We start from the raw sequence: 14111 nt of genomic DNA on the forward strand, positions 1-14111 counted from the left end.
ATTATGGTTATGAGATCACATCTAGTTTTTCAGTTTCTACCCAAACTCACTCTCTCCACATATATATGCAGCTAGAATCCCAGGGTAACGGCAAACATACTCTATTTGTCTTTTTGAGTCTGAATTATCTTATTTAATATAATAGTTTCCAGATATATATGCTTTTTTATCATTTTCATATGCTTTTCTTTTATTAATGGCAAAATAAAATTCCACTATGTACATATACCACATTTTCATTATACAGTTGTTTGTTGATGGACACCATGGCTTACTCTATTTCCTTGCTCTTTCATTGCTATAGAAGCAGTTCACAGGAATGCACAAATATCTCCATGGTAGAATGCAGAATCCTTTGAGCATAGGTCTAGGAGCTGAATACTGGGTCATGGTGTATTTCTTTTTCTTACTAGCATGATTTTAATTACACTGACTTTTCTACATTTATCCCATAAATAAAATACATTAGTGTTCTAATTATTTCTAATTTCATTAAGAAAACTGGTTCACTAAAACTTTTATAGTCGTTCCTTTGATTTTTATGTTATTTAGTTTTAATTAATCAATAAATATATAATATTATTCAAAATGCTGTTCTTTGCAGATAATTTGTGGTACAAGCCTTTCCACAGATGGAATGACTCTTAGCACTTTGAAAGAAAATGGCTACACAGCTGCTTTTATTGGAATAGGTGAGTGTCTTTTTTTCTAAATATCTTTTAATTTAAATTTTAGTGTTTTTTTATAATATCCATTAGAATAATCACCTTTAGACATTTCCTTAATGGAAACCACATCTTCCATAGATGGGCTTACCATAATGACCTGATACTCATGTATCCTGTGATTGCATGTCTGGTTATCCTGTTTTATGTTTATTGAGAATAGGGTTTGGGCAGAGATATATGTCTTTGAGGCCTTTCCTTACACTGGAAACCCCATCGGTGGGCTCTAAGATGTAGAGTGACATCTGTCTTGTTGTAGGTGAGAATCTGGCTGGATGAGGTAGCTTTCTTCCAACTGACTAGTAACGTAAGGCAGAGTTGTCATTATTCTATATTCATTTTCTGAAGTCCCTAAATTTTGGGGGAAGTATCTCATTGAATGTAAACATTGAATGTAATTGAAATAAAATGTTGAATTTTCAAACAATTTCCCTTCCAGTTCTTATTTATTGAGAGACTAGAATAAACCCCAAATAGCTAATTAAATTTAGTCCTTATGTCAAGGTTTGTTGTTTTGTTTTGTGTTTTATTCCATATTTGTTTTTTAAAAATTCTGAGTCATGAACTGAGCATATTAAATAGTTATTCTTTTTAATCAGTTTCATCTTTTAGCCCATCTTCTTCTCAGTCCATAATCTCTGACTATCTGCGTATGGAGTCTGCACAGAGGCAAACTCCCTCACATCTTTCAGTGATTGCACACTAGGCAGGGAGGACGGAGGACTCATTGTGTTTGTAGAGTCCAGTCACTATTAATGCTTCTTTGCTCATCAGATTTAGCTCATTTGAATGACACTTACTACTTTACTAGAGCATTGGTACTACATCCAAGGTAAGCTCTGTCACTAGCTGTATTTAGAATTAAAAAAAAAAAATCATAGAGAATCTGACATTTATTGTAGTACTGAGGCTCCTTTTAGGACTTGTGAGTACCAAATATTTTTCTATCATTTTCATTGACTGTAGATACCAGTGGATATATACTAGTAACAGGGAGAATATGTAATATTCTTCCTAAGTTTTTCTTTCAAAGATATTTTGATCTAGACCTGTTTTGAATCTTCATAATTTTACTGAGAATTGAGACTTAGCACATATATCAATAACGCATATTCTATGATCCCATAAATGTTGGATCTTTAAGAGCTTCTGATGCTCTCTGCCTCCTTATGTTCACAGATTCTTGGTTCATGATAAGTGGAAGATTTAGACAAGAATTGTGTCTTTTGATAATATCAAATAACACTAAAATTCTCTGTTGAGTTTCCTAAAGAAGTCATAAAAGATATATATTCACTATTAGAGTAGAACATCCTAGAAAAAATAAACCCAACTATAGCGGTATTGGAGAAATGCATTGGCTCCTGGCAGTTCATAAGTGTGTATCCATGCAGGCACAATCTGGATTCATAAATGAAAGACACACATGCACATGCACATGCACACGCACACATGCCAGTCAATTGTTGGCATACCATGACTAGCTCAAAGTTTGGGCACCCCTAAATCTTTCCCTGCTAGCAGAGCACTCTCCTCTGGTTCTCCTGCAACTCTAAGCCTTCCCTGCTACCCAAAGCCAATCAGGGAAGTGGCCAGTGACCACTTCCCTGAATTCTTACATGGCTGGTAGTCTTTCTCTCCTGCAGCTCCTAAGTCCCATCCTTCTCCCCTGAGTCTGTACAGTTCTCTGTCTTCCTTTTTCCCAGTTCCTAGCCAGTGCAAATCTAAAGGTTCCACCCCCCTCTCTCTCTCTGCTCAGCCAATTGGCCGTTGGCTCTTTATTGACTGATCAAAAAACAACTGGGGACTAAAACCTTCAGCTTTTGGACACACAGATTCCCAATTAATTCAAATCATTAGAACCAATTCCCAACACCCATCTCTTTGGGCAGTTCTTTTTTTGTTTTGTTTTTTTTATTTACATGTAAATTTCTCCTTTCCCAGTTTCCCCTCCAAAAAACAAACAAACAAACAAAACCAACAAGAACAAACCCCTGTTGCCTCACCCCTCCCTATGCCTGCCACCCCACCCTCTCCCACTTATTGGCCCTGGCATTCCCCTACACTGGGGCACAGAACCTTCACAGGGCTGAGGTCCTCTCCTCCTATTGATGATTGAATTTGCAGTCCTCTACTATACACATGCTGCCAGAACAATCAGACCCAATGAAGAATGTCTGTACACAGGAAATAGGACCAAACAATGTTCATTGCAAGAACTCCAAATTAAAAGCGTAAGAATTCCGGTACTAGAATAATTTGAAATAATTTAATGGTTAATTACATCTTGTGAGTTGAGCAGACAGAAATACCTTCTGTGTGAAAGAACTGATGACATTTCACTTATTTATTTGATTACTTTCTCTTAAGTTTCTTTACATTGTTAGTTTTTTGTGGAGCCGCATGTTTAAACGAGTGATTTGTGGGAATGCAATGCATATAATGTGCAGCCCATTCATGTCTATGTTGTATATTTTCATGCTGAAAAAAAATCCTTTGACATTTTGGTGTGATGGTATGAGAAATGTAATTATGTTCAGTTTCAGTATTTTGTACGAAATATAGAAAAGGAAGTTTTATTTCATCAGAATAAAGGCTTCTTTCTCGAGGAGACAAGCGACCATATCCCCTGGGAAAGGCTTCTATGACACTCCTTGTTTCTTAGGGACTTTATGATCTGTCTATGACTATATAATTGTTTGTTGCTTAGAAAGCCTTAAGTCCTTACTGCCTTTGCTTCTGTAACATAATTAGCCTTCCCTTGATTGTTTTATCTTGTTCTTCTCACCGAGTTTGGAAAAGCGATAGAGTAGGCTTTTGTGTTATTTGGGATATATGTTTGGTTGCTTTTGGCAAACTTCATAGAGAATGCAGTGATGTTCAGTGTCCTGAACCTTTCATGGAACAGGAGAAACCGTGTTTGATACAGCACTTCCATCTTTCCTTTGTGGGTGACGACATGGTCCCATTTATGTGTGTGGTAAAGAAACTGTACATACTACATCTTTTATCTCATTGACTATAACTTAAGTAAATAGCATAAATAAAAGCTATGATGGTCCATTTTTACTTTTTTTTTTTTTCAGTTTTTTTGAGACAGGGTTTCTCTGAATAGCTCTGGCTATCCTGGTACACTCTGTAGACCAGGCTGGCCTTGAATTCAGAAATCTGCCTGTCTTGGCCTCCCACATGCTAGGATTAAAGGCATGCTCCACCACTGCCCGGCTGCACTTTCATTTCTTATCTAGTTGGTATTTGGTATTACAGTTAAAATGAAATGAACGAATACGAAGAATGGCATTCAGAGAGCTGGTATCACCTCCTCCCACTGTAGCATTAATGGCATTCCAGGCTCTATCTAAAATGTAATCCAGTCTTTACCTCCTGATGGGGCCTAGGGGTGGGTTGTGATTAGCATTTATTGTAGAAAACAAAATTTAAGAAAGCAGAAAGACAACAGCAAACTCTAAAAACTCCAACAGTGACCAACAAGTTGCCACCAATCTTAGAAAATAAATTTTATATGGAGAGTAAGAATAAGCAAGCCAATGTCAAACTTCAAATTATAAGGCTCTCCCGGGTCCAAGATAGAAAGCCAGCATGGTCTATGGACATTTGCCTGAATTGTGTTATCCTACTGAAGGCTACTGGGCATGATAACCTTACACTCCTGAAAAATTAGATTGTATGTTTAATTTCACTTTCTCATTGTTGCCACCAATTGGGTTATTTTTTTTTCATTCAGTTACTAGAGAGAAGACTATTTTGTAATGTGAAGATTACCAAATATTATAACAGCCGAAGAAGAGATAATTACAATTAAGAAAATCCATTGAGAAACTGTGGTATTAAATTTGCTGTGCTGTGGCCTTTACTTAACTCTCTTGTGCCTTCTTACAGCCAGAATTATTCTCTGCAAAAGTTATTCTTAATTAGTTTCTTAATCAGGAATTTCTAAATTATAGATAATCATGTATGCTTTCTATTTATTTAGATGAAAATTCAATAAAGTTTTTAGACCACCCACCTCACTTCTGCCTCCCAGATAAAAACTGGTTATCTACTCAATATCAAAAATTATGAATACATTATTTAAAATAATAAACCTGACTTAATTGTAAGCAAAAAAGGCATGAGTGTGTTGCTGGGAATATTACTTTTTTTTTTAATTTGTAATATTGTTTAACCTAGTATCACTTGTAAGTACTCTCATATAATTGTGAGATGGCTCCTAAGAATTTGAAAATGAGGGAAAAGGAATTCCAGCTGAGAGTTCATTAAATCATCTGTTAATGAGTTCATGAAAAGCCCCAGAGGGGATAAAAAGAGATGTAGGGCAATTATTCTTTGATCATATTAACATATCTATAGAAAGCACATATTAATCTTCAAAAGCAGGTGGTAGGCTGGTCACCTTATGAAAATAGAAGAAAATAGTAGAGACTCTGAGAACATCTTCATACTGCTCCCTTAGAGACTCTTACATTAGTAGACCCTGCATGCATTTTAGCCTATATCATGGGATAGACAAGGAAGCTATTTTTTTTCAATTCTTAAATTACAGTTTTATGCATTTCGTGGTCATGTCTCTGTGTGGGAACACATGGGAGTTGTCATGTTTTCTGAGGATCAGTAATTATCTTTCTGTCCTGAGTACCAGAATCACCAGGCTTTCTTTATGTACCCTTATGTGCTCAGCTTTGTTGCTGGCCCCAGGTAAGCCTGTCTGAGGATAACTAAATCTCCTTGTTGTGCTTCGAAATTCACACAGTTGGTGTTAATCCTGAGACAGTTTGATTGTCAGTACCAAAGATCCTGGGTAAACTCATGATGTTCTTCTCTATCTAAAGCCATTGTGATTTCTCTAGGAATTGCCTTACATACATTCTCACTAACTCTTCATGACACGAGGGATGAGTCAAACTATCTCAGGTTACTATAGTTTTATGAATAGACACTTTCTGTTCTAAAGTTGCCATTTGTAGACCTCACTCACCACTCCATATCTACCCATCCTCCCAAGTGAGTATTTTCTAATATTTTATCTATATACTTTTCCTCACTGAGAAAATTCTTCAATTTCTCTCTTGATGCTAATATCAATATTCCAAGAATTTTACTGTCATGGAACATATCCTTCATAAGACTCTCATGCTGAAGCGCCTGAGCAAATATTGTTTCATGTTCATATATAATGAAATGCTTTGTTATACTTATAGAAAGCAAGTCAGTATCCTTTTTATTACTTTTGGTTAGATGTATTTATCTATTATCTCCTTAAAACTTATGAATAGTGTAATACTTCATACTTTACATTTTCATTATATTCTTGTTCACTGCATCAAAAAGTATTTTGGGAGCTAAAGTTTTTGAGGGAAAAGAAACTTAGAAAAAGGGAGGGCATAAGAAGAATGTTACAATTCCTTGATACGATTTGAGATATTCACATGTAATCACTTAAAATCCATTCATTTTCCCTCCCTCTCTCTCTGCCTTTCTCTTTCTCTATTTTCCTCTCCCCATCCTCCTTTCACCAAAACTACCTTTGTACCTCTTACCCCTTGTTTCATATCTAGCTATGTAGATTTGACTAATTCTTATGTAATTGCGCTATTTATGACTATGGCACCTAGAATTACACTATTGTGTTATTTGCTTTGACGATTTGGAGTTACATTTTAAGGTTGTATTTATTTACTTGTAGATTTTATTTTATTTTATCTTATTTTATTTTATTTTATTTTATTTTATTGCACCAGTGAATTTGCTCAGTGGCCACAGGCAAGGGAATAGCCTGAGTGCCTTCCGTGGGTCCCACATTGTGAAAGAAAAGAACAAGTTCTCAGAAAATTTTCTATTACCTCCATATATATGTGTCCCCCACATACAACAGATTAATTTAAAAATTGAAGTTAAAAAGAAAAGATAACATCTTTTCCTATGGGTAGAAATGTTTAAATAATGCCCATGGTGAGGACATATTTATTTGGTCATTAATTAATTAAAATAAATGTTTCTTCTGTAACATTCTATAAAGTATATAATTTTTATTTAATGAAAGTTATAGAAAAGTATAAACAATATTTAATTTTCTAATATTTTTATTATCATTAGATTTCTTGGGCTAGAGATAGAGATGGATTTCTGATATACTTCTTCATGTATGTTTTATGAAATAAAAATATATTTCTGTTATCCTTTCTAAAGAGGGAAAAATGGTGTTTTTATTATGTAAGATTAATTTTCTCTTAGTTTCCCCAGTGTCTTAATGAATTATTATCATAAAGCAGTTGATAAGAGGATTAGAGAATCATTGAAGTAAGCAAAGCATGTCTTTGTTTTCCCACTTCTTAGGCTACTGGTTGCATTTTGAAGAGAATATGGCCATTTGAATATTGGAGTGGAATTTACTAAGCATATTCTATGAGCACAGTCTATCTAACTAGGACTGCACTGGCCAAAGGCCTCAGACTAGATGATTCAGACAGCTCACATAAATGTTCTTACCGTATGGAAACTGGAGGTCTGAGATCATGGCACCCAATGCTTGGGTTCTGGGGGAGGCCCCTTCCTAGCTTTCAGGTAGTTGGTGAGCTTGCAAAGCCTTTTCTTGGTTCATCTAATTGTTCTCTTTCAAAAAGCCTGGTTTTTGTTAAACAAATGTTAATCCCAGAGCAGAAGACCCTAAATTTATGATTACCTAAACCAAATCTAAATCCAGACGCCCTCTTTCTCAATATAAACTTGAATGCTACAGCTTAAATACATGAATTTTAAGGAGACACAAGCAATGACTCTGTGAAATGGTCTGTGATTTTTTTTTTTTTTGTAATTGCAGTAACTGTTTTGTAAATGTAGTCAGCCTGAGGTGTCCTCTATAAGTCAGATGTTGAAGTTAGAAGAGGACAACGATAATAAAGGAAAGCAGAAGTCATTGAGGTAGTGTGTCTTATCACTGAAACATTAAGGATGCTGTAGCAAACATTCAGTTCAGTACAGTTGCCTGTGAAGACTTCCAGACCTCACTGAATGTTTGTGACTAAATAGTGATTTTTAGATTGGAGGTATGAAATGAGCAGCCACATAACTCTATCATCAATAAAATCCACACTGTTATGCTGATTTTAGTTTTTTGCCAATTATTACTATGTAAAATTGGGGAAAATGAAGAACAATGTTATGAACAGAATTGCCAAGAGATTGATGTGAATTGAAGGAAAGTGGTTTTTTTTTTTTTTTGTTTCAGTATGCATTTTGTTTCTTTGTGTCATGTTTTTATAATATAGGAATATGGAACCTCAGGATAATTTATGTTATTTATTAATTCTTATCTCTAAAATCAGGCTAGATGGTCTTTAATTAACAAGATGAAGTTTGCTAATAACTTTTATTATACAGAGGAATCCTTGATTTTAAGGGCCTTACACTCTATGTCTTAAAGTAAGACACTTCCTTAAGGTATACCCCTGCTGGCACAGACTTTTTAAGTCACAAGCTGTACTGGGCACAAAATGCCCTGAATGAGTGTGTTGTTGACATGGTCATGACCTGGTTCAGGACACTAGCTAGCCTCAGACCCATGAGGAAATGGCAAAGACTCAGACTCAGTAGAGGCTCAGCTGCATGGCCAAGACTTCTTCTACACCAGGTGCAGATGATGATAGTGTGTGGAGAAAGAAAGCCACAGTAGCTTTCTTCCTTTGGATAGTAATATTCTGTAGACTGTGCTTTTATAAAGAGTATACAAATGGAAATTTGCACACATCAAACTTCTGGGATGTTGTAATTTCTCTGTCAGAGGACCAGTGTGTTTAATCCTTGGTCATCTGTATATGTATTTGTTTGTCCTTTTTCCCCTCACCTCATTGCCCCAGCAAGGTCCATACCCAAGTGTGCTGAATGCAGCAGCAGATCGACTTTAAAAGCAATACAATTAAAATTTATATCAAATTAAATTTAATCCAGATCTTGTCTCTAAATTGTGCAAGGAACAGCTGGTATAATTGTGTTCTCAATTCAACAGACAAAACCCAGTTTACTTCTCTTACTCATTTTCAATTAGTTAAACTCACATTAGTTAAGCATACAGCAAATTACAGCACGAATTTGTACACAAAAAGCCAGTACTACAAGACCAGTTAGCATGAATCTTGACTATCATAATACCCTAAATATACTTTTAAGCATATTTACTGTGAGCACCTAAGAAAAAAGAAGTTTTTAAACCAACTTTGAGTGTATTTACTTTCTTATCTCCAAATATGTGAGGAATGCTGATGTGTCTTATCATCCTTTGATTGCCCATGCAATGCCACCTGCAGTGCAGATGGGAATTAAACTACACGTCAGAGGCCCTGTTCACACCCTGCCCACCGCAGCCACACTCCCATGACAAGGAGTTAGCAGATGTTCATTTTGCTTGTGTGAATGAGATAAATTGTGAATCTAACTTTCAATTCATGGAGCTAAGTTTGAAGAGCAAAATGTTGCTATTTGAAGAGTGAGTCAAAATTATGGCCATGTCTCAGCAATTTATAGAAATAAAGCCATCCTGAGTGAGGGTTTGCTTTATTGACTCTTCAAGTTCTTATTGTGTACATCTAGATTTTCTTTTATTTTATACACAACTTTACATGATAGTTTCATTTAATTCTTAATAACTGCATTTCATAGATAAATCAATCATAGCTAAAGTTTAAAGTTTCAATCGAATGTAATTACCTTTACCTTGGGTTTCTTCATTTTTTTTTTAACCTCCTAATATATTAGAAACTCCCATATGCATAGCAGTGTATAGGTATTCTTAACTACTGAGCCATCTCTCCAACTACCTCCTACCCACTGAATTTTCTGTTTGTTTTGCTACAGAGACTCTCTACCTGCTGTCCTGGAACTCACAGATATCCACCTGCCTCTGCCTCCCAAGTGCTGGGATTAAATGTGTGTGCCAACACTGCTCTTACCCATAGGTCTCTCTCTCAATCTCTCAATCTCTCAATCTCTCAATCTCTCTCTCTCTCTCTCTCTCTCTCTCTCTCTCTCTCTCTCTCTCTCTCTCTCTCTCTCTCTCTCTCTCTCTCTCTCTCCTCTGTATATGTGGGGAGGATCTTAAAAACCTTTTCAAAAATTATTTTTCAATAAGTGGAATATATAGTTTAATAAATGCCCTGCTAAAACCCTGTCAACCCAACTAATAAACAGTACACGAAGTTTACATAGCTTATTTAGTGCTGTTTACAAGCTCAACTGTGGTCTCTTTTTAACAAGTAATTTTAAAGTAATCTATTAAAATTTGGAATACTCTGAAGTGTTGTCTAATGCCTGTAGTCCCTGCATTTGGGAGGGGGAGCCAGGCAAGTGTAGAGCTAACATAGGCCACAAAGAAGGTGAGCCAACATAGGCCACAAAGAAGGTTCTAAGCAACAAGGGGGCACACAAAAAAGACATTCTCTCAAAATAGACAACACAAATTTAAATGAACTAAACTTAACATAAAACCTTCTGGACATGATATAAGGCCAGAACATTCACACAAGTTCACAGTGAGGATTGATAACTGAAGAATTATTGGCTGTTTTTCCGCTGCTAGGGGAGGAAATGTCAATTTTATTCAGAGGTTTGGTCACTGGTAGACACTCTACGACCCTTCCATCATGCTCATAGAGGCTAAACTAACTGGATTCAGTGGTATATTATAAAAAAATAGATCTTGAAGTAGAGAGGCCAATGTGGGGATGGGTCCTTGCAGGAGTAGGAGTGACAGAATGACTGGTGTCTTAGTTAGGGCTTTACTGTTGTGTGTGAACAGACACCATGATCAAGGCAACTCTTATAAGGACAACATTTAATTGGGGCTGGCTTACAGGTTCAGAGGTTCAGTCCATTATCATCAAGGTGGGAGCATGGTAACATCTAGGCAGGCATGGTGCAGGAGGAGCTGAGAGTTCTACATCTTCATCTGAATGCTGCTTGTGGAAGATGGACTTCCAGGAAGCTATGATGAGGGTCTTAACACCCACATCCACAGTGACACAGCCACTTCAACAAGGCCATACTTCCTAATAGTGCCACTCCCTGGGCCAAGCATATACAAACTATCACACTGGGGATGAATACAATAAATAAATAAATAAATAAATAATACACATACATGAAATTCTCAGAGAATAAAGTAAAAATACTACTTATACAAAAAGACTTAAAGGGTATAGTTGAGCCATCTTAGAAACATTTATATCATCTTAGCATCCTACAATAACTTCTACCCATTCTCAAAACTATTTTTACAGTGTAACATTGTAAGTACCTACTATTTTAACTCATCAAGATACCTTATAAATATGAAGTGTCTTAGTGTAATTAACAAGCTATTCTCAAAGCTCTATATCAGAATCTCCTTGATATTTTAACTGTTACCTGTTTATTTATTCATGCACAGTAGCCACTCCACTATTAAACTATTTGGATGTTATAAATAAAGCTTCTGTAAACATGGTACATAATTGTTTCTGCAGGTCCCAACATTTATTTATTTGAATATATATCCTCAAAAATGTAATTCTTTGGCCACCAAACTTCTATATTTAGTTTCTGTGGTATTATGACATAATTTTCAGCATTTAAAAAATTTTTGACAGTGCCATCCTAATGAGTATGGGATAATATAAATTATATTACATCATGTATTACATGTAATTTTGTATTACGTCAAGTACACTATTTACAGAAAGTTTCAGTGATGTGGTGTGTGCTTGTGTGTATATGTGTGTGTATGTATGGCATAATATATATATATACATATTTATGTATATATGTGTGTATATACATATAGGTATATATTTGCTGAGTCCTGTGTTGCCATGGCATGGGTGGAATAACATGGTTCCCGTATCTGGAACAGAAGCTGTGAGGCAAGGGCTCCAATGAATGTTGATGGTTACTGTGTGCATGAGATTTGTTTGTGTAATAAAGTACGTATTTTTTATGTTTCTCCTTTGAGGAATGGCCCCTCTAACAAAGTTAATGACTCCATGATAATCAGAGACAGCAGGATTCTGTGGGATGATGGTGTGTCTATTATCTCAGCAAAATGGTAGAATGCTGTGACCTTCAGAACAGCCCTTAAGGTTGTGGAAAATGAAGTTGAAAACATGAATTCATAATATATGTATAATTTCTCAACTATGCAAAATATAAGGATGCAATATGAATTATATGAGGGTCTTGCAGACCTAGAAAAAGCAGAGGCAACTGCACTATAAGCCAACTAGTCAGAAAGATTCACAGGGAGGCAGATACAAGGGCAACTGGATTTCTGAGTTCAGGTTCTGCCTCTGACAGAGGGAGTTTAGATTGAAGATCAGGCATGGTAGGAATGGTAATTTCAGGGCAGGGCTCCACCCAGGTATCTTATTGTTTGTGTCATTCTAAGACTAAAGGGTAACTGATCATGGGTTGCTGATTCCTAGGATAATCAAAACCTGGGGTAATGACTGAATTGATATGTAAATTAAAAACTGGACTTTTGATCTGCAGGAGATGGCTCTCCAGATTTTTTTTTTTTTTAATAGTAGGAGAAAGCTGTATGGAACAGAATACAGAGAGAGGCAGCCAGGAAAGCTATCTTGAGCAAACCATAGGCTATCAGCTGGTAACACAAGATTTGACTTCAAGTTGTTCCTTTCACAGCTCCCAAACACCCCTTCTCTCAGAAACCTTCTCTAAGCTCAGGCTACTTTTTGGCACTAAGTCTATAAATGTCAGGTTGTATTAGCAAATAAACTTATCTCCCATAAAGATTAATTGATATGTGTCTTTTGTGATTATATGAGGCTTTTAATTGAATTATAAGTCACAGCTATGAAGAGAGAGGGCTAAATTAATTCACTGAGAGCATCAGTATGGAAAGGGCAACGCTAGAGAGGAATATTAAGAAACAGATGTTACTTTTCTCCCATATTTCTAACAATTATCTACAACAATGTTCAATTAAATGAAAAGATGGCAAATATTTCATGTTTGTATATATTCATATATATATTCATATCTGTCTTTAAATTGTAAAAGCAAATGTAGAGTATATATGAACAGACATATACCATCTTAGCCACTGAATAATAAAGGTTGTCTGGATGAAAGTCCCTTTCACTGTTAGTGCATAGGGATGTGACATTTGAATTATTTGATGGTGCATCTTATACTTTTATTTAAGCTTATTATTCATTTCAATATACAAGCCAGACAAGGACATCTTGGTTGTGAAAATTTATATGAAATGTGTTGCTACATGAAATATGTGGCTACTGAGTTAGTGAGAGCTGGACTCATTTGAATAAAGCCTAAAAAGTAAACAAAACTGGATAGTGAATAGAATTTGTGATATTTCTAGGTATAATGTAATATGACAGGTAACAATGCCTATTTACAAAACATATGTAGGTTTAATATAGCTTTGACCTACTTTGATACACATTCAATTAAAGATTGATGTATTTTTTTTTCTTTTCTGTTGGGCTAAAGTTTGCCTTTTTATTTCTTACAAAGTGTAACAAAGAGCAGAGTGAAATAAAAACAAGAATGCATAAGATACTAGGAAAAATCATATAGACTATCATGTTAGTATAATAAATGGTAAAAATCACTGATTATTACAGTAGTAAAATATTAGAATTTTGCATATATTTGTTTTCTCTGTTATTGATTTGTAAAAATATTTGGTTAACAGAGTTCCCTAGGATATGTTGATTCAAAATTTCATTTGGTTCTTTAAAAATCAAAAATTCCATCTAATATGTTTTGGTAAGTATATAAGCAGAATTTTTTAGAACATTCTGAGCTATATTAGAAGAATAGTAAAACCTTCGATAATACTAAGTATTCGTCTAGAGATTGCTTCAGCTGCAAAGTTTTCAACTACAGTGGTATAGCTAGACAGGTATTAGGCTATTGGTGATAAATAGAAATCACATTTCAGATTATAGGTTTTTTTCCCCTCAGGAATAGAAGTTTCATTGTGAATTAACAAAAGAGGAAAAATTATGAAAGCAACATAACCTTAAAACTATTTTCATTTTGTGACACTTATTTCTCTTGCTTAGATTTTCCTAGAGTTCTGACATAAAGTCAAAATGCTATATGTAGAATGTATAGATTCAACATACATAACATAAATGTTAGGAGCACCTAACATTTGCTCCTGATCCCATGAGCTCATGAACATGTGATAATATACAATGCATAAAGTCTCGTTTCGAGTTCCAAACGTCTTCCTAACATCAACACTGTTCAGTAGTCTAGAAACTACTCTGAGACTAACGGCAATCTATTGTCTATGCGACTGCTTTAAACTCATACTTCTCCTATATGGAGGAACATATTATTAGCATT

At 35.3% G+C, this 14111-nt stretch overlaps 1 protein-coding gene across 2 annotated transcripts in view; it reads left to right on the forward strand.

Moving 5' to 3' along the window:
* Dpyd (dihydropyrimidine dehydrogenase) overlaps window positions 1-14111 on the forward strand; it is an 835953-nt gene that overhangs the window by 236435 nt on the left and 585407 nt on the right. The window contains exons 8-9 of one of the 2 annotated variants that reach the window (XM_031375300.1): window positions 605-692; window positions 4471-6246. In XM_031375300.1, the coding sequence (XP_031231160.1) occupies window positions 605-692; window positions 4471-4496 (114 nt within the window). In that variant the 3' untranslated portion in view covers window positions 4497-6246. Of the gene's footprint in view, window positions 1-604; window positions 693-4470; window positions 6247-14111 lie in introns of those variants that run through there. The other variant, XM_031375299.1, reaches the window with a different exon arrangement.

The sequence above is a fragment of the Mastomys coucha genome, unplaced genomic scaffold, assembly GCF_008632895.1.
Source record: "Mastomys coucha isolate ucsf_1 unplaced genomic scaffold, UCSF_Mcou_1 pScaffold16, whole genome shotgun sequence".
NCBI lineage: Eukaryota > Metazoa > Chordata > Mammalia > Rodentia > Muridae > Mastomys > Mastomys coucha.